At 42.2% G+C, this 27,395-nt stretch overlaps 1 protein-coding gene and 1 pseudogene across 9 annotated transcripts in view; one reads left to right on the top strand and one right to left on the bottom strand.

Moving 5' to 3' along the window:
• Positions 1–27,395, top strand: part of Tmem232 (transmembrane protein 232) — a 255,084-nt gene that overhangs the window by 17,675 nt on the left and 210,014 nt on the right. For 3 of the 8 annotated variants that reach the window (XR_015628864.1, XR_015628865.1, XM_087567423.1), the window contains 2 exons: positions 1,395–1,467; positions 22,502–22,637. Coding sequence is in view for 2 of the 8 variants with exons in the window: in XM_087567423.1 (XP_087423549.1) it covers positions 22,519–22,637 (119 nt within the window). In the remaining 6 variants the exon portion in view is untranslated. 8 annotated transcript variants of the gene reach the window in all.
• Positions 15,937–17,911, bottom strand: LOC134480619 (large ribosomal subunit protein eL19-like; annotated as a pseudogene). The gene has a single exon (XR_015629812.1). The product of XR_015629812.1 is annotated as a large ribosomal subunit protein eL19-like (transcript).

Below are 27,395 nucleotides of genomic sequence, written 5' to 3'. Positions count from 1 at the left end.
TTAGAAAAAAATCTGAGATGTTTTCTGAGTATCATTACAGTTTATTTCTTCCTAATTACTATATTTTGCCATTTCCCCCACCTTTTATTATATTTGTTATGTTGCCTAATCCTTGCTGGCCTTCACCAGTAAATGCTTTCCTGGAGCGCCATTTGCCACAGGTTCTTGAACGTGACAAATTTTGTCACTCAGCTCTAAGTATTCTAGAAGTCTTGTTAGTATTTCATTTTTGATCTATGGATCATTTATAATTTTATTTTTTCCATACATAAATGATTAATTTTTTGGGGATATTTCTCTGTATTTTCATGTCCAGGAGCCTAGGGAACTCTCAGATTCCCTGCCGTGAGGTGTCAAAGCTTCCACTGTGGAATAAAATGTATCGCCATTCTAGATACTGTATCAGGAGAGAACACACTCGCTAATAGCTCAGTGTATTCTAAACATTGTTGTTCCATATGCATTCTATACCAGGCTGTTCAAATGCTGGCTCCACCCTTGCAGATGGTCTTCTCAGGCCCTCCCTGGGGCTTGTAACTCCCTTGACTCTGAGGATGTAATCCCAGGCCAGTTCTCATTCACTTTCCTAGAGTCACAAAGACTCCACACTGGAGTGCGAGGCGGCTGTGCTTTTCCTTGGGGTGTTCAGGCTTATTTGTTTGATGTCATCTCTTGGGCTTCAAGGTTTCTGATTTACTTTCACAAAGTTGCTTTTAGACACAGGACCCAAAAGCTTCTGCATGCCACCAGCTTCACCAGCACTGAAGGATCACTGATTCTTTTAAATTAAAAAGAAACATTGTATTTCTTCTTTTAGAATTTCATGATTCTCTTCTATGCATACTGATTACATGCATACCCACCCCCTCCAGGTTCACCCAGTGATGAATAATCTTTCCATTTAGGTACTGGGGCCTAGCAACTAGACATTGTAACCTCCACTTCTATGTGAAGTAACTGATACACCTAGAAGTTAAGCTATTGGCACAATGTCAGAGACGTAGCCTGGTGCGGGTCAGGTTTAAAGTAAGGAACTGGCTTGTGTAACACACAGGTATACACCATGCCACAGAGGAGCCTGAGTGGGAGCCCCCAGGCACAAGGAGAGAAGTGGAAAGGAACAAGACACTGGCTGAATGACAGACCTTATTGTAAGGGTTGGCAGGGTCAGTACTGTGGAAAAAACAGATAAGAGCAGAACGAAATGGCTGATGGTTCGTATGCCCGGAGATCATTGTTATCTCTTCCCTCTGTCTTAGAGGACAGAGATTAGTTTTAATCATTCCATTTTCTTGGCATTTGAATATATTTAGGAGTAAATATCTTTTGCTGTGAAAATCACATCTTTGTAAGTAAAATCTAAAATCATGCTTTTCTTTTGCCCATTTCACAAGAAATCTTCAAGATAAGGCCTTGGGAGCTATCGGAACCGTGACGTAGATTCAACTTCAGACCTTCCTCGAAAGGGTAAGTCAAGGGCACTGGAGGAGGGGCTGGGTCTCAGGGAAGCTGACATCAGCAGTAACTGTGGGTTTTCTAGTTGTCTCACTATTTGAAGGGGTATTTTATTTACTTAGAAAAAGAGATCAGTCCAATCTTAGACAAACTTCACTCACTTTTTATTCACTCAAGTTTTATTTCCATTTAGACCAGAAAGTTCAGGAACTTCCCCATGTTTGAGGATTTCTAGATAATCAAAGGAAATTTAAAATTTACAGACCCTATTAACATAAACATATCAGTTTTATAATACCTCATTCAGAAAATAACACAAAGGCTATTGCTTGGCAGTAAACTAAAGGGGGGAATAATTCAACTTAGCAAGTCCAATTTGGCCTTTTACATATTGTGTTGTGATTTCCACATAGAATAAATAACAGCAGCAACAACACCATGCTGTTTTCATTTTGATTTTCTATTTACATTTGAAATTGTCAGGGTGTTGCTAGACACTGACGTCTGCCCCCATCTTCACAAGTCAGCACGTAGCCTGTCTGTTACTATCCTTGGGAGGAATAGAATGGGACACACTTATACTGCAGGAAGCCTTATTGCGAGGTTCTAGGTTCTATTTCCAACCAAATAGTCTATTAGACGCTGCGGTGGTTTGAAGCAGAATGGCCCCCACAGGTTAATATACCTGAACATTTAATTCCCAGTTGGTGGACAGTTTAGGAAGGACTAGGAAGCATGGCCTTGTTGAAAGAGGTGTGTCACTGGGATAGACTTTGAAGTTTCAAAAACCTATACCAGGCCCAGACTCTCTGCCTTCTGCTCATGGAAGAGGTGTGAGCTCTCAGTTACTGCTTAGCGCCATGTCTGCCTGTCTGCTGCTGTGCTCCCTGCCATGGTGATCATGGACTCGCCCTGTGACACTGTAAGCAAGCCCCCAGTTAGATGCCTTATTTTATAAGTTGCCTTGGTCATGGTGTCTCTTCACAGCAATAGAACAGTAAATAAAGCAGAGGTCGAATCATTTACTAATTTATTGATTAGTTTGCTATCATGTACATCCTGGACTTATAACTATAAAGTTATCTTGCTAATCTCTTCTAGTAGGTGTTTTCCAAACATTTATTCTATTTCTACATATCAGGGAATTTGGATCAAAACCATAAAGTAAACTTCTGGGTAAAAATATATATTCTATGTACATATACGTTTAGATCAAGCACATCATCTATTCAATGGATGCCGCACTTCATACATGCATGCATGCATGCATACATACATACACACACACATATCCACATACATTTAAAGTACTTCACCTTATTGAATCTATACAACTCTTACTATCATCCGTTTTTACAAGTAAACTGAAGCTCGAGTGACTGTTGGAAAGAGACAGAGAAATCTGGCCCCTAGGCTCCCTGGTACCTTTCTGCCTTCCTGATGCTTCCACTGAGGACCACACAGGACCCAGAAGTGCATCTTTACATTGCTTTACTCTCCCTCCAGGTCTCTGGTTCTTACAGCGACCGTCCACCGGGAGTCCTACTCATTGGCCAAATCCAATCTTTAGGATAATTGCCCAGGCCTGGGAAATTGTCGGGCTCAAAGCCCCTTTTAGCCAATGAGGGACAGAGCATACTGTCATTACCCACTCTGATAAGCTGCTGGACACTCTTCCCAGCCCTCTGCCGTGTTCTAGCAGAGGCTAGGAGGTGGTGTCAGAACCAGAATAGTTTGAAGCTCCCCTTGCTCTCCATCATCCTTGCCTCTTCCGGCTTCCCTTGCCTCTTTTATCCCCGCCCCCTTCTCGCTAGGTTAGCCCCGCCTCCTCTAGGCCCCCCCCCGTCTAGGCTAGCTCCGCCCCTCTCTAGGTTGGCCCCGCCCCCTCTCTAGGTTGGCCCTGTACGTGTCTTCAAAGATCAGTTGAGTTGCTTTTGAAAACGCCCTAGGTGAATCTATTTTACTCTTTTACCTTTCCCTAAAGTCTGGTGCCCTGTGGAAGCCTCTGGTCTGCTTATAGGAACTACGATAACGCAGTTGTATTCATTTTTAGCATAAGTGTGTTGTATTAAGTTATTATTTAGATAATATGGATTAGCACTTAGTTTACATGTAGAAGAAAACTTATATTACTCTGAGCATGGCAACGACTTTTAGATACTACTCTGAACAAGGAGACAAGCATGGAGTAGAAGAAAACACTCCCCAAACTTACATCCAATCAAGAATGCAATGAGACTTATACAAAGAAGTCCTATGACTAAATAGTAAGAGAATGCACCGCTGATTACGGAATGGGACAAAAGCTTTCACACACGCCTCACTAAATATATAAAAATATGTTTTATATAAAATAATACGTTATATATAATATCCATGAGAGATAAAGCAAAGCTATCCCAGTGACATGAAGTCATGGAAATGCACATTTAAACAATAAATACAGCTCTCTGGACCTGACAGCCAGGAGGCACCATCATGGCTGTCGCCACAAGGACCTAAAGATTTGGTGCAAGGAGCTCAAGAATCAGGACAATCCACCAGCAGCCGCGAGCCAAACTGCGGGATTCTGGCCAGGTCATCCAGCTCCACCTTCCATCGAGTTGCAGTGAAAAGATTACTTATTATGAATCACCCTAGTCGGCCGGCTCTGTCCCTGTCCCAGATCTCCGAAAGACAAAGCTCCCAAGCTGAGAGAACAGAACAGCTGTGGTTGTGGGCGTCACAGATGACGCAGATTCTGGAAACTCCGAAGCTAAAGCCGTATGCACTGCTGCACCCAAAGTCGAAGTCCCAAGGCTTCAGATAAGAGCCTCACCTTTGACCGCCCTGGTCGCCCAAGGGCTGTGGCACTGTGCTCCTCTAAAGGGTCAAGAGGTACATTTTGACAAGGCCCTGGCAACCTCACACGGCCACACAAAAACTAATGTCCACTCCAAGGGCCTGGAGTTCAAGCACGCTAGAGGTCAAAGGGCCAGCTATGGCTGTAAAAACTAACTCTGGATCTTACTGTTATTAAAAAACAAAACAAAACAAAACAAAACCCCCTCAAACCCCAACTTTGGATATTGAAAAAAACAAACATGACTATACTATACATTCATCAGAATGGACGACACTCAGACACTGACAACGTAAAAATGGATGAGACCGTGAACAAGGACTCTCATCAGTTGATTAGGAAATAAAAATGGTACTGTCACAGTGAAGACAACTTAGAAGTTTCTTAGAAAGCAAAACACATCGCACACTGACAACCCAACCTTCATACACTTTGGTATTTACCTATATACAAGTTCCAAATGTAAGTCCCCGGAAATACCTGTACACGTGTGCTGATAATAGCCTTTTTTTATAATTGTAAAATGTTGGAAGCCACAAAGCTGTCCTTCAGTAGATATAGAAAAGGCAACTTGTACATCCACATAACGGAATATTAGCCGGCACTGAAGAAGGACAGCACTGTCCGACGCTGTGAAACGGTGAGGAAGAGCCTTGGCCGAATATTACTAATCGAAAGAAATCTTCAGAGACTACGCTGCGTGGTTCCAGATGGACAAAGCGAAAGAAACCTCAGAGAACAAACATTTCAGGTGTAGAGGAGAAGGATGAGAGAGAATGGACCAGCGAGCTGAGCACGGAGGACTGGTAACAGAGTGGCAACAGAGCATGCGCACTGTGTCAGACAGCATTCACCAGACTCCTGAAATGTACAGCTCGAGTGACTTGAGTGTCATCGATGGACTGGGCGACTCCGATGCGTCACCGTTGATTCACATTGTAACTAAGAGTCTCCTACAGGGGATGTGGATAGAGGGATGGGCGGTACCAGTATGGAATAAGGATCCGGATCGGACTCTGTGCTCTCTTCTCATTTTTGTTCTGAACTTAAAACTGTTCTTGAAATATAAAACCACTAAGCAGGAACGCCACGTGTGCACACAGAGCAAACATGAATTTAAACATCCACCTTCTCAACGTGACAAATGACCTTCACGGCTTTATCACGATCGTTAACTAAAGGCTCTTAGTGCCCCTCAGTAACTAAGCTCGGGCATGTCCGTGTGGACTTTCCAGCCAGGCTAACTGAGGTGGAAAGGTGCACGCAGGCAGCACCGTGTAGGCTTTGATTTTTCAGAACCTACTTTAAAAAAAAATACTTTATTTACATTCCAGCCATTGCCCCGCCTCTCAGTTCACTCTCACAGTTTCTCATCCCATTCCTCCTCCCCTTTGCCTCCTAGAGGGTGCTTCCCCTCTCCCCTCCCCCACCAGGCACCCCCCCCTTCCCTGGGACCTCAAGAGGGTTAGGCACATCATCTCAGCAACCCAGCATCGTGATTTTGCATGTTATATTAAGTATAACTCCTCTGGTGGCGAATCTGGGGCATCCGCAGGCCTCTTGTTAGCTACATTTTTGTCCCTGTCCAAAAGCAAGTTCCCTTTTCCTGCCTCTTCTCTTCCCCTCTCTGACCTGAAAGTCCTGCCTACTCCTAGGCCAGAGATTGGTCCCCTGGAATCTTTATTCATTAGGAGAAGTTCCTGCCACATTTCACCCTTTCTGTCTGTCCAATTAAAAAAGAACTTTCCTCTCTAATGTAAGCTGAGCACAACTATCACCATTCTGTAACTTACAAAGTACAAAACACACCTAACACCCAGTCCACCATTTTTTTTTTTTTTTGTTGTGTCCTGGCTAGCTTGTATACTATCTGAAAACTATCCAATTAAATATGTCTCCTCAATGTTAAATAACCTGGGTGGGCTATGAGATTATAATTAGTCTTTCAACCCCATCAGAAATCCATCTGAGAACGATCAATATTATCTGAAAATACAGGAAGCCTAACACAGCTCCCAGAACTGAGACGTCGTAGAAACCTCTGCCCACCTATACAGCCCGTGTGTTGTCAGGAAGTTGGAGCCTCAGTCTCCAGCCTTCTGGCCTGGATCATCTGACAGACTTCATGAAACAGGAATTATTAAGGAATGGCTCATTCTGTCTCGGCAGAACCAAGCTGTCCTACCCTGTAACTTGTGTCCTCTCAAGAACAGTACAGGTTTTTGGATAAATAGGCAGTTTCTGCCCAGTGGGCACCCAGCCACAATGTACAACCTGACCTGGAGGTAGAGAGGCTCAGCTGCTTCTCGGAATCCACAAATGGGGAGCAGTCGGGAGCAGATATGTCTCAACAAATCGAGTAAAGAACATCAAATGTCACATCCTGTGGAGTTCTGACGTTTCTGAAAGCTATCTACCTATGTAAAGTAACCAGACTGTTGTCCATTAACTACCCTCAGCTATTTCTAATAGAAATATCTCGCAAACACCCAAGTAATTATTAACTCAGAGCCATGAATTTGCTATCTGGCCCTTAACTCCTATGCTTAATCAGCTCAGCTCAGTTTGTAATGGCATTCATAGAAGGACTGGGCCCAAGCCTTGTACTCTAAACATTTTTGAGACAGTAGAGGAAATTTATGCCAATAAAAACCCTGATTTTGCATTAAAACGAATTCTGTACCAGTGTGAGAAATTATAACATCAACTCAGCTACAAAATGAGATGATGGCCACACAATCAATTCTAGCTATTTCCTGCCTGTTAAATTATGACCATTTCTAAATCCCCCAGAAAGACATCCTTACAATAACCACCTCTAGCCCCCACAAGTCCAGGGAACCAGGGCGATGACTCTCATAGCTACTTCCAGTAGTATATGGGCATTGAGATATCTTTGACAAGGGTGGGGGTGCGGAAGGGAGGGAAAATGGGGAGTTGTTAGGCCTTAAAAAGGCCACACCAATGATGTCTCTGATGTCTGTCCTGACTGGATCTGGCTGAAAGTCCCTGAGATCAGGAGTTCAAGCAGGTCAGTTCAGCACATCTGACGATGGATCTCACCAAAGCTGTGCATTCTGTAATATACAAATCTCAAAACAAAATTAAGTATCATCAAGATATCTGTTTTGTTTGAGTCTCTGGAATCTAGTCTTCAGGGGGTCTCCCTTCGTCATATTTGATCCATGTAACTCTGTAAAGTGTGTAGACACTAATCACTTGGTAAAACACCAAGACAAAGCCTTTCTCCCAAAATGGCATGTCCTTGAGCCAGTAACCAGAAAAACCTTTAGCTTGACCTCTCTCCCAGAGGAATAATATAACCACAAAACTCAAAATCACACCCATTTTGAAAATTAAAGTAATCCCGAACTAAACTAAACTAAACGCTGTGTGAGCCTATTCTTGGGTTTTTTTCTATTCTGTCATGTCAGGAAATTAATCCAACATTCCCAGAGAGCGCACAAAGAGTAAAAGTTTCCTGTAGACTTCAACATACCGTCTACCTGTTGTGCTCTCTGCCTGGAGCCACAGACTTCTCTTTATTGAGACCTTCTCATTAGCAGGCAAATTATCACTGCTCTCTACTTGGCGTCAGTGACTAATTTTCTCTATCTTAGTTCCGAACCACAGGTGAAATTCCCCACGTGATTTGGACAAAATCTGTATATAAATCTATCCTAAAAGCAAATAATACCAATTTTATGAATTCATCGTTCAATCAGTACCTGCTCCAATGAGTAGGCAGCTTCCATTCCCGAGCTCTCTGACTCAGAGCAGCCATCTTGTCTCTTTTCACAGCGGGGGACCTCAGGCCCCCCCCCCCCTCTGTTTCAAGGTTCCCGCCTTGAGTCAACAAGTGACTCAACTCTACCCCTCTAGCCAAACTTTCTAACTAGATTTCTTTTTTTTTTTTTTGGTTCTTTTTTTCGGAGCTGGGGACCGAACCCAGGGCCTTGCACTTCCTAGGCAAGCGCTCTACCACTGGGCTAAATCCCCAACCCCTCTAACTAGATTTCTAACTAAAGGCTAAGAATCTTACATTTCTAGCGGATTCTTGCCTGCCACGTTGGACGTCATCTGTTGTGTGAAATAGTAAAAAAAAAAACCACCATGCTACCACCGTTAGCAAGGCACCAGACTTCCCTCATCTTGTGGAGACTCTCTGACCTGGCGCTCCGAAATCTCTCCACCTGACTCACTCACTAAGTTCCCCTGGTGGGTTGCCGCCACGCCAGTCCCATGCATCCAAATTCACATGGCTAGCTGGGATGTACTTCTCACAAACCCACGCTCTGCCGCTGTATCTTTCTCTCTGGAACCCAGCTAAGTTGCCCTGTGAAGGAAAACACACAAACATAGTGTACAATCAACAGGTAACACAATCACTGGGTGCGCATCCTAATTCATAAGCCATTCTAAGTTAAATATGGGGGCCTCTCGTTTGCTACACCTTCCTCCAAGCTCTCCCCATCCAAAAGCCCTGAGTCAGAAATTTTGACTGTGGGTTAGTAACCCAGTCCCTCCATTCGAAGCCCTCACTATCTACTGGAGGTGGACTCTTGAAGTTCCCTCCCCCCACTGTTGGGCATTTTGGCTAAGGTCACCTCCATTTAGTCCTAAGAGTCTCTCGCCTCCTGGGTCTCTGGGACTTTCTAGAGGGTCCCCCTCTTCCAACCCCCAGAGGCTGCATATTTCCATTGATTCTCCTGGCCCTCTGGGCTTCTCTGCTGTTCCCCCAGTCCATATCTGATCCTGTTCCCCATTTCTCCTCCCTCTCTCCTCTCTAGCCCAGGTCCCTCCCTCCTTTTGTGCCTCTCATGACTATTTTGTTCTCCCTTCTAAGTGGGATGGAAGCATCCCCACTTGGGCCTACCTGCTTGTTAAATCAAAACCCATTTTTAATAAGGGTTCTTAATCACTTTAACGTCCCTTGTAGCCTACCACCAGAGGTAGAAAGGAAAGGTTAATAGGGCAAGGGAGGATCTGGACCTGTTTAGAAATAGTTCTTTGGAGCAATCCCAACCAGCATTGTCAGGAACCAGCCGTTCAGTTCACACAAATCAGCAGAGCCAGCTCGATCCACTCACAAACTCTCTTCACAAATCAGCAATGGCAGGTCGCCCCAGAAGCCACCAGAACACTACCAGAAATTCCTTAGAATGCGTCTCTCTATGAGGTCACAACAAACCATGACCAGCAACAAACGTCAAGGTGAGCCAGTGCCATAGAGTAGAGTCAGCAGAGACTAAGGCCAGCAAAGCCCAGTGATGGCCAGCAAAAAATGGTAAGGCACACCGATACCACACCGATACCACACAGCACCACCCACCGATACCACACAGCGTCACCCACCGATACCACACAGTGTCACCCACCGATACCACACAGCGTCACCCACCGATACCACACAGTGTTGCCCGCCGTCTCCTGGGTTATATTTATACACTTTCTAAACATCACGTGTTCTCTCAAAGTGTCCACTCCAGGAAAACATCACATGCCCTTTTACCAGGCTGCTGCTTCCAGAAAAACACAGCTGTTCTCAGCTGAACATCCTCTCATATGAAGTTTCCAGAAAAACTTCACACGACTCAACCAAGTCTCCAAAGAAACCAGGAATTTCCACTTCATATCCCGTTTTCTGTTTAAAAAACTGTCCTTTTATCTAACAATATCAACTCATACACAATAGAAACAGTGGTAAGAATCATAAAGCTAGAACTTTATATCACACCTTAAACAAATAGCTTACGTACAATATAGGCAAACAATATTCTAACAAAAACAGCCTTAAATTTCTGTCACTACATAATTAGGCAAAACAACCTTAAGTTTCTACCAATATACAGTAATTAAGAAAAATAATCTACCATTTTAGGTGATAACAGCCACAACACAGCAAACGACCCAAACCATCCACCCCAGTGTAAGGGATCAGGACAGTCATCTTCTTATGTAATTGCTTCCTGATGAACTGGAACAAAGAATTCCTGTTTGGGGCCTGAGGGGAAAAATAGTTAGAAAAGAAAGAAAAAGCTAGTTATCGCATTTATTGTCCAGTTTCTTCATTATTTAGCGTGTCAGAGTTGTCTGTCCAGTCACTGTGTTACCTGTCTAGAATCTGTGTTGTCTGTTCATTTTATGTATTGCCTGTCAAGTCTCTGTGCGATTGACAACTTGGGCTAGCCCCTTTGAAGTTGATTTCCATTCCTATCCTGGAGAGATCAGTAACCGAGACAGTCTGTGAGAGTAAATCACCTGGGCCGTTTGCTCTGTGAAGACATTCGTGTTTCTGCTGATAAGAGTTTCTCCCTGGCCAGATCTAATCTTTGTAAGTTTTGTTGGTAAATTTTAATATATATATAATATGTATTATATATATTAAAGATTTATTTACTTTATGTATATGAACATACTGTGGCTGTCTTCAGACACACCAGAAGAGGGCGTCAGATCCCATTACACATGGCTGTGAGCCACCATGTGGTTGCTGGGAACAGAACTCAGAACCTCTGGAAGAGCAGTCAGTGCTCTTAACCACTGAGCCATCTCTCCAGCCCCTGGCAACCATTCATTCCCTGTAGATACATGAGCATAACCATGTCCCCATCTTGAGACTAATACAGTTTCCATTCTAACATCAATACAGCTCTATAGTATGTTGGTTGGTCAGGTTCCTCAGTTTTTTGATAACCCAGTGTCTCTCAGCTGCTGCTGTTCCTCTTTTACCAACTTTAAGGAAACTGAGAGTCAACAATGCTTTATTTAGTCTGTTCCTCGGGGGTTTTACTCTCCCCTTTTGTTTAATAGGCATCTCTTTTAAGATACGATTGGCTCTCCTATAACCACATGTTCTGTGGGATTGTGTGTTATACCAATAACATGCTTTATATTGTAATATGTGAAGAATTGCTTCATCTTATTGGATACATATGTGGGAACATTACCAGGTTTAGCTTGTGCAGGTATCCCCATAATTGTCATTATTTCCAATTAATGTGTAATTACACAATCAGCCTTTTTGGGACTAAAAGCAGTAGCCCATTGAAACCCTGAGCGCATGTCAGTGGTATGGTGTATGTACCTCGGCTTTTCAAATCCTGCAAGACAGAAAACATCCTTCTGCCAGATGTCACTTCTTTTGGTACCCCCAGGGTCACTGCCAGCAGGCAAAGGAGTTCAGTGTACAGAGAATACATAGGACATTTTTAATCATTTCTTTGGCTTGTTGCCAAGTGATGGAAAATTTCCCCGTTAACATGATCTTTCTCATGAAATTGTGAGGCTTTCAACACATTTCCTTTTAGTAATTGGTCAATTTCCTCATTTCCTTGAGCTGATAGACTGGGAAAACCTGCATGAGCCTGTATATGAGTCATGTATAATGGATGGTTTCTACTTCTGACGGCCTGTTGCAACTGTATAAACAATAAAGTTAATTCTGAGTTATCAGGTACACATTCAGAAGAGAATCAATGATTATATTAAGAGATTCAAGGTAATCTAATAATACCATAAGGACTGCATACAATTCTGAGTTTTGAACTGATGTATATGGACTTTTGGTCACCTCGCTTATTTTATCTGCTTTATAACCTGCCACCCCCATCTTGTTTGCATCCATATAGAATGTTGGTGCCTCCGGAACTGGTGTTCTCTTTACTATACCAGGAAGAACCCAATTAGTTCTTTTCATAAACTGTATACATTTGTTTTTTGAATATTTGTTATTGATTTCACCCAAGTAATTACTACAAGCTCTTTGGCAGTGTTTATTGATCACCCATAATGACATAACCTCAGCGTTTGGCCAGCTCTGTTTGTGTTAATTGATGTAATGTTATTCTACCTCTTATAATTAATTCAGGAATCTTTTCTATATATGTCTTCAATTTTTATTTTGTTTATAAGTTAAGAAAAATCCATTTCATAATGCTATCTTCTCTTTGCATAATAAGTCCAGTAGGAGAATGAATTGAAGGCAAAATGACCAAAATACAAGCAAGTTTGGGATCAATTAAATTCATATATGCATCTTGTGGTCTTTGTTCTACAAGATTTCTTTTTCTGCTTCAGCTATTAGACATCTTGGACTGTTTAAAACTGAATCTCCTTGTAATGTTTGAAATAAATTATTTAACTCATTTGTACTCAATACAATTGTACTTAATACAATTGTAGACCTCAGTCAGTTAATATCTCCCACTAAATTTTGAAAATCATTAAGAGTTTCCAACTGGTCCTTAAAAATTTGTACCTTTTGTGACTGACTTCTTTGTTGATTGATTTTATAATCCAAAAACTAAGTGACTCTCCTCTTTGTACTTTGTTTTGGAGCAATCTATAACTCCCAACATGGCAGAATTATTCGTGTTACTTTCAACACATTCTCTAAAATGTCTTCTTCAGAGTCAGCCAACAGACTGTCATCTATATAGCATATAAATGACAGTTTGAAGAAATTGCTTTTGGACTATTTCTAATGATTGTTACACAAAATACTGGCATAAAGTTGGACTATTTAACATTCCCTGTGGAAGCACCTTCCAGTAGCATCTCTTTGGTGGATGACTATTATTCAAAGTAGGTACTGAGAAAGCAAACCTTCCCTATCCTGCTCATGCAAGGGTATTGTGAAAAAGTAATCTTTCAAATCAGTTATTACTATAGACCATGATCTTGGTATAAAGATGTAAAGGAAGTCCAGGCTGTACATGACCCATTGAATTACCTTACCTACCTCTTAAATCCATTTTCACCCTCCGTTTTCCTGATTTCTTCCTTACAACAAACGCAGGGGAATTCTGTGGGCTGGTAGACTCTTCTGTATGTCGAGCCTCCAGTTTCTCTCGTACCAGTTGTTCAAATGCCTGTGACTTTTCTTTTGTTATGGCCCAGGACTCTTGCAATCCAGGTATGTTTGATAGCCACTCAGGGGCAAGGCTGTTGGTACATCATCAGTGGCCCCTTTTATAAATTTGGAAACTCAATCCCTATGATGTCCTGTCTTTAGGTAACCACACAGCTCGTGGTTGTTCTTGTTCACCCATATCAATACCTTCCCCAGGGGAATCTACCCCATCACCCCTAACTTCCTCATTTGCTGTCTTTGGAATTGCAGGACTTTTACTTTGCGTTCCCCATTGTTTCCCATAAATTTATGGTTACATCAGCCATACAATATTTCAATTTCCGTGTCTGCCCTTTTGGTCCCACATAAGTAATCCATCGGACACTATTGTCTTATGCGTAGTAATTTACCAATTCTGTTTAAGTTGTGTGCAAACCTTCTGAAGTGGCCAATCTGGATCCCACAAATTTTGGGAAATTACATTAACATCAGCTCCTGTATCTACCAAACCTTCTATGTCAACACCATTCCTTCGTACCACTAATGCAGGTCTCCGATCGTTAATCACTGTTTTTCAGGAGACACATTTCCCAACACTCCCAAAAGCCCTTGTTCTTTCTACCATAGCAGCCTTGCCCTTGATGTAAGGAAACAAGAGCAGTCAAGAAATTCTCTCCCTTGCATCAATTCGAATCCCCCTTTCCACTATGCCATGATTTTTATTTCTTCCTAGCTGTCCCCATCTAATGCAGCTGGATGCACAATAAATTCTTAAGAAGTTTATGCACTTCTTCCCAAGATTACTCTCCCTGTCCCTGAAGGTAAGGAACCATACACACCTGTGGTCTAACTTGTAACATTCAACTTTTGGGGATAACGTAAGAGGCGTAGCCAACTCCAGAGCTGCACTTCCTTCTGTAGCACGTAGAAGATAGAAAACGCTTAGCTTTGATTTTCCTGCCTGCTTGGTATGACCTGGCTAACCAAAGGAAATGGCTCACATTGTTAGCTGTGGGGCCTCGAGCTGACAGGCCCCTCAGTTTGTTTCCCGATGGTCAGAGGTTACCTCCTATGTTTCTCTTGAACTGACAATCCTTTGACCAATGTTTTCCCTTTCCACAGTGGCTACAGTTCCCTGAAAGCTCTGTGGCTCACCAGAACCTGTTTGTTCTCTTCTACGAATACCATATTCTCTGGAGCCAATGTACCTGCTGTTTTGAGCTGTGAATCTTCTAGCTTTACAATTTCTTTGGAAATGACTAAATTCTTCACAATTAGAGCATTGGGCACTTTGAATCCTGAAATTTCCAGCTATGATTTGCCCTATGATCTTGGCATTATGCTTCCGAGAACCAATACTAGTTCTTTCCTTATCCATTCATCTACTGGGGCTCCTCATGCTTTCAATGATCTGAAAACCCTCTTGCATTCAGTATTTGCTTTTTCAAACACCAGTATTTCTATCAATGACTATCTTGTTTCAGGGTCTATTCACAGCTGAACCCAACTCCTGTAAGAATTCTGTAAAGGCTTCTCTGGAGCCTTGTATTATCTTATTAATGAAATAGATTTCTTTCCCCCGGGCTCCTCAATCATACCCCAAGTTCTTAAAGCTGCCACGGGATAGTCTTCTTGTCAGTCAGCATAATGGTCTTCCCCAAGCTGCTGTTCTTTAGTAACATTTAAGCCCCCACCACTACATTTCACTGTTCTAAATTTTTTGTGGCTTTGTGCCTCCACCCCAATAACCACTGTAATCGCTGTCCAGCTTCTAGCACAGCTGACACCAATCCCTTCCAGTCTTGGGGGATAACCCCATGCTGTGTGGCCCAGTTATTTAGCATTTCTTTAACAAACGGAGAGTGCAACCCATACAGTACCACAGCCTCTTTAACATGCTTGAGAGCTAGCATTTCTTTTTTTTTTTTTTTTTTTTTTTTTGGTCCTTTTTTTCGGAGCTGGGGACCGAACCCAGGGCCTTGCGCTTGCTAGGCAAGCGCTCTACCACTGAGCTAAATCCCCAGCCCCGAGAGCTAGCATTTCTGTCGGACATCAGGTCAGCTCATCGTAGGCAGGAATACCACCATTCGCAGGCATATGCTGCAGAAGGACTGGCAAGGCTGAAGGTGCCTGTGTAGGCCCACAGCAAACCCCCAATAGAGCACTTGGCAGAACACGTTTGTCCCGCCTCCTGCTCTTCCAGGCCCCGTGTCTCACCGAGGTGCTCGAGGCATCTGACAGTGAGTGTGTGGGGCACGGCATGGTTGGCAGTTTACCTTCCAGCCTAGTTTGCTTCCTGCTTTCATCGTGCAGTTCATTCCCGTTCTCAGACACCAAGCCTGAAGCCTGTTGTTCTCCTCCCACCAGCTCTTTTTGTTTTCCCAGCACTTTTACCTCTATCTGCAAACTCTCAAAGTACATAGTCAACTCTGCATTCTTCTCTAACAGAAGAGAAATTTCGGGCCTTCCCTTAAACTTTTACAAAATAGTATTCGTGGAAACTATGATGCAGTACCCAAAAAACCCCCTCTGGAGGCAAGGGAGACCGCTCAGCAGTAGTAGCTGCTATTTTGCCAACCTCCTTAGACAACATTGCTATCTACCAAAACCCACCTTTTCCTCTAGTACATTAGTAGCAGAGTTACTCATAATGCCTAAGTCACACTGGGCACCACCTGTAGGCTTTGATTTTTCAAAACTTACTTTTTTTTAAGGCTTGTTTTATTTTAATGACTGATCCATTGAGGTTGCAGCCAGGCCACTATATACAGATACGAGGAAAGCTTTATTTCTTGGTCTCTTCCTCCTTGGACAGAGTCTTGATGATCTCTTCCTTCGTGGCCTGGAGGCGGTCCTCCCGGCGCTTTCGTGCTTCCTTGGTCTTAGACCTGCGAGCCTCAGCCTGGTCAGCCAGTAGCTTCTTGCCGGCCTTGTCGGCCTTCAGTTTGTGGATCTGCTCCGTGTGAATCCGCTTGTTTTGAATACATTCCCTTTGACCTTCAGGTACAGGCTGTGATACATATGGTGGTCAATCTTCTTCGATTCCCAGTATCTCCTGAGGAGCTGGAGCAGGATCCTAATCCTTCTCACCCAGGTCACCTTCTCAGGCATCTGAGTGTTGGCAGTACCCTTCCCCTTCCCTATGCCCATATGCCTGCCCTTCTGTCGGGCCAAAGTGGTCTTCCAGCAGCAAGCCCAGGAATGGACAGTCACAGGCTTCCAGATGATCAGCCCATCTGTGATCAGCTTCCTGATCTGCTGACAGGAGTTGGAACAGGCAATTTCGTTGGTTTCATTGGGGTCTAACCAGACCTTCTTTTTACCACAGTAGAGGACACCAGACGCAAGCCTTTTCTGCAGCCTGAGCACACTCATGGGCGTGGATACAGCAGCGAATGGAAGGCTCAAAACGTACTTTTAATAAGGGTTCTTAGATGCTTTAATGTCCCTTCTAGCCCATCAGAGGTAGTGGAAAGGAAAGGTTAATAGGGCAAAGGAGGATCTGGACCTGTTTAGAAATAGTTCTTTGGAGCAATCCCAATTGGTGTTGTCAGGAAATCAGCAGTTCAGTTCGCACGAATCAGCAGAGGCGGCTCAACAACACCATTCACGAATCAGCAATGGCGGCTTGGTCCAGAAGTAACTGAGAGGCTCTGCCAACCAGTCTGAGTCTGTGGGAGCAGCAAGAAGCTGCTGGAACACCACCAGAAGATCTTTGGTGCATTTCTCGGTGTGAAGTCACAACAAATGATTACTGGCAAAGGACGGCAAGGCGAACCAATACCACACGGCGAACCAATACCACACAGCATTGTCAGTGAAGACCAGCATCAGCAAAACCCAATGGTGACCAGCAAAGGACGGCAAGGCGAACCAATACCATGCAGCGTCGCCCGCTGTCTCTTGGGTTATCTTTATACATTTTCCGAACATCATGTGTTCTCTCAAGCGTCCACGCTAGGAAAACACCACATGCCCTTTTACCAGGCTACTTATAGAAAAACACCACAGGTTAGTTCTCAGCAAAACATCCTCCCACAGGTTTGCTCCAGCAAAAATATCCTCTCACAAGACAGCTTCGGAAAAACATCACGTGACACACCCGAGTCTGCAAGGAAACCAGAAAGTGTCACCGTTACCTGGGCTGGAGTCCTTGGCGGTATCAACAGGTACAGGGAGCTGAGAAGCGATATCATCTCATCTGCTTCCTGAATATCTTTGTAGTATAACCAGCTGCCTCACCCTCTTGTGGCCAAACTAGCCACACCATGCTAGGTACCTTCAGACTGTGAGCCAAATAAATGTATGTTCCTTCCATAATTTTTAAAGGTATTTTATCATAGTAGTGAGACTAGCAGATAATACAGAAAACCAAGCAAGGAATGCAATGGGCTTACATTTTACTGGGTTTCTTAATATTCCTAATTTCTTAATATTCTTTGCGTGGACTAAAGAGTGTATCGCTATTACTTTTATGGTTTGTTTTAATAACAATCGCTGTAAAAATAAATCTCACATAGGAATCATAATAGTTATAGAAGAAATTTAAAAATTTAAAATCAACTTTAAATATCAATTTTGGCTTTTATCTAAATCAAATACTGTATATTCAGTTTTAAAACATTAGTTTGTTTCTATAAGTTCTCCTATTAAGTTCTATCACAACTAAAATTAATGTTCAAGAAATTCAGTATCTACAAACCTTTTGTGCTTGAATATTATTTTGATAGGAAATAAATTTTCCCTTGGGTTCGGTCCCCAGCTCCAAAAAAAAAAAAAAAAAAAAAAAAAAAAGGAAAAAAGGAAAAAAAAAAGGAAATAAATTTTCTTTTTGGTTTTCCATCATCACAAAAAATTAATTACCACAAATCAGAGGTATAAGACAATGTTCATTTAGTATCTGGCAGTTTTGTGTATCATAAACATGGGCGAGCTGAGTATACTCTTCACTCAGTGTCTCAAAAGTTAGAAATCTAGACAGCATCTACAAATAACAAGAGGTTGATATGAAAGGAATAAAGGCTTAACTCAGTGCCTGTTTCTGGGTACAAAGTTAACGGAAACGAGAACTGTGTCACAGGGGTATGGGCCGATGTTTGCTGTAGGTGCTGCAGTAGAAAGGAAAGCCCATCAAGATGCTAAGTCTCCACTTACTGAAGGAGCAGAGGAGTTCAGCCTTCTCAGAAAGACCGACTGACCCTCCCCCACACTGCTCCCACTAGCACATTCTAGCTACTTTTATTCAGTCATTACATAAAATTAATCGAGACTGGGAAAGAGTCCATCTACCAAAGTTATCTTGCCCTTGCTGCCCGAGAACGGACAACCCACACAGATCTCAGCCCCTTTTGACCACGGCTAGCCATAATCAAAAGTAAGAACTCCCAAGTTTCCGGGAGTGTCCTTTGACCAAGGTTTGTGCAGCTGCAAGCTCTCACCCAGGGAGACAGCTTTTCAAGGTTCAGTCTCCAGACAGTTTGGGTAGACACAGAACTCTTAACTGAAGGCACGCAGCTCAGACAGAAAGGTTGAACTCTGCAGATACCAGAGTTAGCAGTGTACGTGTGGAAACAGCCAGGGAAAGTCTTGAATACACTCATCAGATAAACAGTCTGCGTGAGGGGATACGTATTCTGGTTAACTATGGTCGTCTTTTCACAATATCTGCATATCCGAACATCAAAAATCTATTTCGCCAATGCATAGAGGTTTCTCAATCATACATACCTCAATAAAGCTGTGAGGAGAAATGGCTGAGGAGCAGACACAGCCTCACCTGGTTGGCATGTTTGGTAAGAAATGCATGCCCTTCAGTGCTCATCCACACGGTCAGCCAAGGTCAGCCAAGGTCAGATCAATCAAATTGTAGGCCAAACGTCACCAGCTTTCATTTTCAAAAGCGTTTGTTCAGCTCTTTGCTTGTCTGACGGAATCTCATCCCAGATGAGGACTCTTTAAGGCTCCTCCTGTTGGCTTTTTTTTAACTTAGTGCTTCCTTTCAAAATTCCCTTAGTTTTGAACTTTTTAAAATTGAGGTGGAACTTAAGGAGTAATATTTATTTCTTCCTTTCACAATGTGCACTCAGAAAGAACATACGTTTGCCCCAGAAGTTTAAGAATATCAAGCCCGATATGATTCACCTGTACAAGAGAGAAGAGGGTACCGTGTTGCCTGGGTGTACAAAGCACTGGTTCTCATCCCCAGTGTCACAGATGCCACACTGACCGCTGTAATCCCAGCGCTGGGGAGGTGGAGAAAGTAGGTCCAGAAGTCCAAGTTTATCCTCAACTACATAATGAATTAAAGTCCAGCCTGGGCTACAAAAGACCCTACCCCATTAAAACCCAAAAACGTTTGAGAAGGAAGAAAATTCTTGTGGTTCCATGCCTTTGAAAAACGTGCTGGCATTGTTAGGTTTATAGACTGTTGCCTCAGCTGTAAATACTTTTACCTTTTCTTGACACAAATGGTCCGGCGAGGCCTGTTCGTCGTAAGTTAGAACAAAATTTATCGAAATTATAGTTGAGTTTTGCTTCTCTAGTTATGCCAAAACGAGAAAAGAACTATGAACATTAAAATCATCGAAAGTATCCATATGTGCTTTAGTTGAAAAAGAACTTTGAAAAACTAATCTCAAAATACCACACAGTGCCTCAGTGTTGAAAATGCAATATCAACAGAAACGCTAGTAATTCCTGTACCGGTGCCCTCGAAGTTGTAGCTTTACTGAGAGTTTGATAAAACCGTTTGAGAACAGGGCCGGTCCTGCTTATCCAGTTTATACACTGGTGCTATCTGTATCCTGTTTCCAGCATTGCCAAGGGAAAACCAGAAATGGAGAGGCGCCATCGGCAGATCTTTCTCCTCCGCCTGGGTAAGACTGAGAGCCTGGGCAGGGGGTATCTGACAGGACGTGTGAGGAATGGTAGAGCTTTGCTTTCTGCTCTAAACTAATTAGGCACCAACTTCTGTAAGCTTAAAAACATACATTATCAAAACCCCATGCAAAAGCGCTGGTCAGTAAGCCCTGAAAGCAGCAGAAAGACCCCAGCCTTCAAACAGCGTCTCTCCCCAATTCCCCCAACCCCGTACTGTACTTCTTCTGGTCAATCCAGTTGAGCCTTTAAGCCAAGAGGTTCTCAACTTGTGGGGTGCGACCCCCGCTGGATCAAACGACTCCATCATACGGGCCGCCTCAGACCATCAGAAAACAAAGATATTTACATTACAAATTATAACAGTGGCAAAACTACAACAGAGAAGCAATGAAATAATTTTGTGGTTGAGGGTCACTATAGCGTGAGGGACTGTGTTAAAGGGTGGCAGCATTAGGAAGCTTGAGAACCACTGCTTTAAAGTAATTAATCTAAATATGTCGGATTCTAACTCGCGTGTTTCGGCTGCGTTTTTGGTATACACAACGTTCCATGAATGTGTCAGCGCTTAGAGCTCCCTGGGGTTCATAGCGTCTGTGAAAATCATACTCTTGTTGATATGAGCTTGAAGATTTTTTGTTTTTTTTGGTTTTTTTTTTTTTTTTTTTTTTTTGGTTGTCTTTTTTGGTTGGGTGGAAATGCCTAATTTTTTTTCTTTCTGTAGCTGTTAAATAAAACATACGCTAAACGTATTAATTCTGCTTGGAGCGGCTTGCATTTTACATTGAGTTGAAACTTGTTCAGAATGACGTCCTCCTCAAACAGCACCAGTCTGCTGACTTGAGGTTTTGCTTCGGCTTTTCGATAGGTGTGGCTGATAGGAAGCGAGCCGCACCTTCACCGTGATGAGTCTTTTTGCGCCAGATACTGTCCCATCACCCCCAGTGCCGCTTCGGTTTCGCCCCAGTTCTGTGCTGTGCCTCCGGCTCCAGTTAACTCCACTAACCCGAACCACAGGCAGAGGATGGCACTGGAGGGTGGGAATAAGTGAGCTCTAGCTTCTTATAGGGCAGCCGAAAGCTGGTCGCATTCCTCAACCAAAGGACACATTGTTAAATTAAACGCCACTTTCCTACAGGCCCTCCCAGGACGGTCCCGAGAGTGACATCTGTCCATTCTCTCCTTGTTTGACCCCGGGGAACTTTCTTCTATTTTTATAACTGTGCCTAGTTTCAGAAACAATTCCTTCAGTCACTGCATTTGAGTGTATTTTATGTATCCTGTCAAACTATTAAATGAAACAAAGGATTAGCTTTTCAATTTAGCTCTCCTAGGAATAAAAAATAATAACCCAGTGTAAACACGATCAATGTACTTATTTTTTTTTTTCTTTTCTTTTTTTCGGAGCTGGGGACCGAACCCAGGGCCTTGCGGTTGCTAGGCAAGCAAGTGCTCTACCACTGAGCCAAATCCCCAACCCCGTCAATGTACTTCTTTAGTAATTTTTGCACTAAATGTGGCGTGCCCTGGTTTTGTTGATATATTCATAAAAACACGCTCAGATATTTTTCAAAAGGAAATAAAGGATGGGTACTAGAACAGCTGCGAAAGCAGACCTTCCCACATGGTCAAAAGACAAAGAATGAAAAAAGATTAATAAATTGGCTAAAAGAAACCCAGTAAGAGAATGGTCACCAGCATTTGGTGGAAAGCCTCCATTCTGAACAACCGACATAATCCATGCTCCCTTCTCTGAGGCACTCAGGACGGAGTCACTCTCTGCTCACAGTGAAGAATCACAAGCGGAACAGCGACTCAGACCCACTGGCCTCAATGTGTGCATAGCTCATTGTCCTAACCAGCTGCTCTGTTCTTCTCGCCGTGTGTCTAAGTCAGGGTTCCATTGTTGTGAAGCGACTACGACCAAGGCAACCCTTAGGGGAAAACATTTAACTGGGGCTGGTTTACAGTTTCAGAGATTTAGTCCATTTCACCGCAGAAGAAAACATGGCAGTCAGGGTACTGGAGAAGGAGCTGAGAGTCTATATCTGCAGGCAGGAGGAAGGGCCAGGCTCGAGCTTCCGATGCCGCAAAGCCCGCCCCTTAGTGACACACTTCCTCCAACAAAGAAAGCCACACCCACTCCGACAAGGCCACACCTCCTAATAGTGTCACTCCCTATGAATTTATGGAAGCTATTTTTACTCAAACCACCACACAGTAGTTTTGCAAATGAAGCAAGTTATAATAAATACTCCGAGTCATGTGATCTGATAAGCTTGCACGGCAACAGAATAGGAAACACATTGGTTGGGCTCAGTGTTAGGTTTGTTTCCCCAAGCCAGTTTAAATTATTCCCCAGTAAGTAAATTATTCCCCTGATTTTCTTCTTGATACATTTTTATAAGTTTTGCACATGGTTTATTATTTTGTATTGTGTTGGTGTTCTGAGAAGAATTACAATTTCCCTTTAGGTTTTTGATCTGTAACTATGCCAGTTTATAAGTCACCTGTGGTCAATAAGTTTGGAGTAATAACTTCCACTTATCATGAAGAACTCCTGAAATCTAATTTTGAAAGTACAAACAGAAGGAAGAATAGAAAACCAAAGTAAGTCTATGATTTTTCTGCCTCTTTGTGGACATTCTGAATCACTATAGATGGTCTCAAAAGTTTAAAAAATTGTGAGGTTATAAGAAAAAAAACAAGTGCAGTTTTGTAACTGGAGGTAGAAAAATATAAAGGTTCAATATTTTTAGTTTATTATATAATATAATTATATTAATTATATTTTACTTGAAATAAATGTTTTCTGTTTTCTGTACAATTTAAATTGCCACTGGATTCATGAAATGCACGAGAAAAAACTTTTAATAGTGGCCATTTTCAGTCTTTTAAATTCCAACATAATAGAAAGTTTTCCCACTTTGAAATTATTGGGGTAAATTTTCTACCGAATGCAAGTACAGCTTAGCAGAGCTGTTGCAAAGGCTTTGCAATCACAGGCTGTGTATCTTTTCTGTGTTTGCTTCAGTTTTTTAGTTGGTGTGCTTCTGTTTTTGTTCTAACATCATACATTATAAAAAACAAGGGGAGGCAGGAAAAGTTATCAACAAACCACAAGGATAAAGATACAATTTATAACACAGCATCCAAGAACGGAGTTTTACTTCAGGTTCTGAAAATGCTGGTAATGTATTCGGAGTTCTACGGATAGGTCAGATAACAGAGTAAAAGTGATTGGTGTATCTAAACAAAGATGCTAGAATTGAGAACATTTGACCACTGTAGACTGTATGATTCATCTTACTCCTAGAAATCTAGCCAGCAGAGGAAAAATAATTTGTATGAAGATGTTCATAGCAGGCCCTGATTGCATCTAAAAATGCAAGTTTTCTAGTGCTTACTACAGGAAGGGCCAAATAGATGAGGGGCCGTACCAAGGTGGAATAGATTGGAAATATTTGTAAGAAAAACATAACTTTCCTCTTGTCATACTGAAAGGAGTTCTCCGTGGAACTGGATATTTGTAACTTGCTATTATGTGTCTCATAGAGCGTTTTCTTTATTGGTGACCAGAAGTTAACTTCAGGTAGCTTTGAGGGCTCAAATAAGCACTTGATACAAACTCTACTTCTCTGATACAATTCTTTACCTTGTAGTTTGATGGGATTGCAAACCCATGGCTCACCCTATCCTGTCCCCAACACGTTTAGAAAATCATTCAACTTCTTAGTTGTAGAAGCAAGCATGCCATGCCTCATCACTCCCTTTTATTCTCTTATTGAACTGACATTGTCAAGACCACAGAGACGTGATAGGGTAGTGGAATATATGCCTTCCCTTCATGGTTTAGCAACTGCTTTAAAAGGGATACAATTGGAAGTTAGCCTTATGTAACAACAATTATAATCTGATCACTCTAGTTAGTGACAATTGGTATTGTCTCCTTCTTGGCCTGTGGCATTCAGTGGTCGCTGTGGCAAAGGCTGCTAATTGCAACTCTCCTAGATCCCTTTTTCCATTTGCTCACCTTAGCAGAATATTTTTTAGTAGGATACATAGTGAAACATTGAAGCATGCATTTCTCAGATGCCCCTGCTGTTAATGTACTATGGGTATGATCCCTTTAAGTGCCGTGTTAGCAGAAATTTTGCTATAGTTTAATTTTGTGCTCATTTATAAGGAGAAATACGTCTTCCATCTTCTCGTTCTTTGTTGCTTCTGTTTAGTGGGAATTGGGTTGCAGTGACTAGAGAAGATGCTTTGGCCCACAAAGTAGCAAGAAAATCCCGTGAACCTCCTACACAGACACTCTGCCCTAGATCACATGTCTTGGGTCTTCCACCTGAAAAGGGGAAGTCTATATTGATTACAACAATTACGTCATTTTACAGCAGTTGAACTATTTTTATTGCGCTTGAAATGTATTTCTGATGTAGCTCTTGACATTAATTTCTCTGTAACAAAGTGACCAGCAACAACACTCTACAGCCTCAGTTGTTATCTGTCTTTACTCTTTCCAGATGACTCACTGATTCTACTGAGCAAAACACTCACTTTTGGGCTTTGGACCAGTTGGGTTAGGAGAGAAGATTCATCCCTTACAGCTATTTTCCTGGATTCTTATACATTCAAATACATAGTAAAGAGATGTTCATAAACATCACTGACAAACAGTACATTCTGAGTCACCCCACTTTTTAACACCCTTGAACTGAACCAAATCTCATCCTTCTCTGGCGTAACTCCTTTGTTGGAGAGAAAATGACCAACCCCCTTGTTTTACTGTATTTTCTCCCTGGATATCATTGTAATTCCCCATCTCATGAGCTTTTTCCCAAGCAGGGGATGTTCTTGATTTCATCAGACAGTTCCTTGTGGCACCAGAAGATTACCACATGTTAGAAAAGTCACGTGTATTTAATATTTAAATTTTGCTTTAATTCAATTAATATATTATACACGTTATATATTGTGATAATTTTATACTTGAGAAGGGCATGTAATGCTCAGATCTGAATGAATGCTCTGCAAACCCGTGTACCTTTCAATACACATTTGAGAAACATAATAATTTTTAGAGCTATACTTACCCTACTATTCTGTAAAACACCAGAACTTACTAATTCTCTCTCTGCGCTGGTTGGTACCCAATCTCATCTTTCTCTATCTCCCTCCAACCCCCTCATTGCAGACTTTATGGTCATCATTCTACTCTCAAACTCCAGGAGACAAAGTATGTTAGTGTCTACATATAACTGAGAATCTGTTAGAATAGCTTACTGTGTCTAGATTACTCCAATTAGCATAATGTCCCCAGCTCTACCATTGCTGGAAATGACAGGACTTCACTCTTATGTCAGAACAACACCCCATTTCTTTTATCCGTTTACTCTACAGCGGGTCTTCCTTGGGCTGTAGAACTGACATGTCATCTGATAGCTTCATTTTTTTAAAAAGATTTATTTATTATTATATTTATATGAGTACACTGTAGCTGTCCTCAGACACACCAGAAGAGGGCATCGGATCCCATTACAGAGGGTTGTGAGCCAACATGTGGTTGCTGGGAATTGAACTCAGGACCTCACATTTGACTGATTTCTGTCCCCCCAACACAGCCATTTTGCCAAGGTAAAGTGGCATATAACTATGGCAGGAATTTCTCCTTCTCTGATTACTGGTAATACTGAAAACTTTTTTTCAAACTTGTTGGCCATTTATGTTTCTTTCTTAAAACAAACAAACGAACAGACAAACAATTATCTACCCAGATCACCTCTCCACTTTATTGTTGCGTTGCCTGGTTGTACTGTTGTTGAGTGTTTGTGTTCCACACAAATCACACATCCGTCCTGGTCCCACAACTCTTTTGCAGATGTCTCCTCCCTTTCTCCCTTCTCTTTTCAGCTTTTCACTCTTTTCCTTGCTGTGCTGAGTTGCAACCTTTTTGTCTCTATTGCCTCTGCTGCCTGTGTTTTGGAATGTATCCAAACAGTCTTTGCCCTTGCCAGTGTTGCCTCCAGTATTGTGCTTTGTCTTTTGATTGACTTTGACTTTAGTTGTGTGTCCGTGGCCTACCTACTTTTCTCTTTGGCACATGGCTGTCTGGTTTTCACAGTACCGTTTCTGGAAGAATCTGTTTCACCGTCCATCTATGCACTTAGCATCTCTGTGAGAAATCAGTTGGCTGTAAGCACATGGATATGTTTCTGGGGTTTCTGTCCTGTGGATCAGGTGTGTCAGGAGTTTCAGAAAAGTCTGTCAGTCATGCCATTTCCCTTTTAGTGAATAATGGGAGTTATAAAAAGGATAAGGTGCATGAGTATTTTTCCTTTTAGAATTAAATATTTAATATTTATTAATGCATATAATGTATTTAGATTCAACTGACCCCTCATTTCCTCCTCTTCAACTCCTCCCTATCCCTGTTCCCACGATATTCTCCTGAAAGTCCCTTCTGAAGCAAAACGTTTCAAGTAAAGTTTGTCTTTGTTATATAAACACACAAACTCAAAACCTGTTACCCACATAACTGAATCTCTCTGAGATTAGTAATTACATGTGAGGATAGATGACATTAAACATAGGACATTTGGTTGTTTTAAAGAGTGCCTCATAGAGACAGCCTTGCCTGCACTGGTACCAAACTCAGAAGAGAAACTTTATAAATTTAGGGGCAAACATTTAGAAAGGGAAATATTTTGAATTTTCTTCTAAGTGGCCTTTACTGAACATTCAGTCTGTATGACAACCTGCTCTTCCCATGTCCACTTAGAATTCCATTTACTATTTGAATTGGAGGATCTCCATTTTCAAAGCTTAACAGGCTACCTAGTTTATTAAGACTGCATCACAGTTTAAAAGCTAAAGCAATATCAAAACAGAATTAGAGACCATATACACTTCGATATGATTGTAGAGCCGGGTATGTGGTCTCTTTAAAGCCTACTGCGTATGCACACAAGTCAAGGATGACAGAGTATTTCCAGAGTCTGACCTCAAAAGTCTAGGCCCAATGAGTCAAGTGAGGTCAATTCAGGGTACTGCTGTGTTCACAGAATAGACTTCTGGGTACTTCTGCTTCACAGTCTTGACTCCTGGTTTATCCTGTTCAGGACATGAGTCTGTCCTGCTGCACATGAGGATTCCTGCTGCACATACATGCATCATGGCCACACCAAGGGGCAAAGCTCCTTCCTCCTGTAGGCACTTTCTGATGGTTAGGAGAAGCCATATTAATTATAATTTGAAGTTGCTATCTGTTTCAATTCAATTTCTTTTACCTGCTGTGTCAACTTTATGTATAAAAGAGTAATCAGTAAGGTTTTTGTTTCTTTTTTCCATCCATGTATTGGTTAACAC

The sequence above is a fragment of the Rattus norvegicus genome, chromosome 9 (genome assembly GCF_021556685.1).
Source record: "Rattus norvegicus strain SHRSP/BbbUtx chromosome 9, alternate assembly SHRSP_T2T, whole genome shotgun sequence".
Lineage (NCBI taxonomy): Eukaryota > Metazoa > Chordata > Mammalia > Rodentia > Muridae > Rattus > Rattus norvegicus.
The sequence above is the reverse complement of the archived record's forward strand: the minus strand, read 5'-3'. Positions and strand labels throughout refer to the sequence as shown.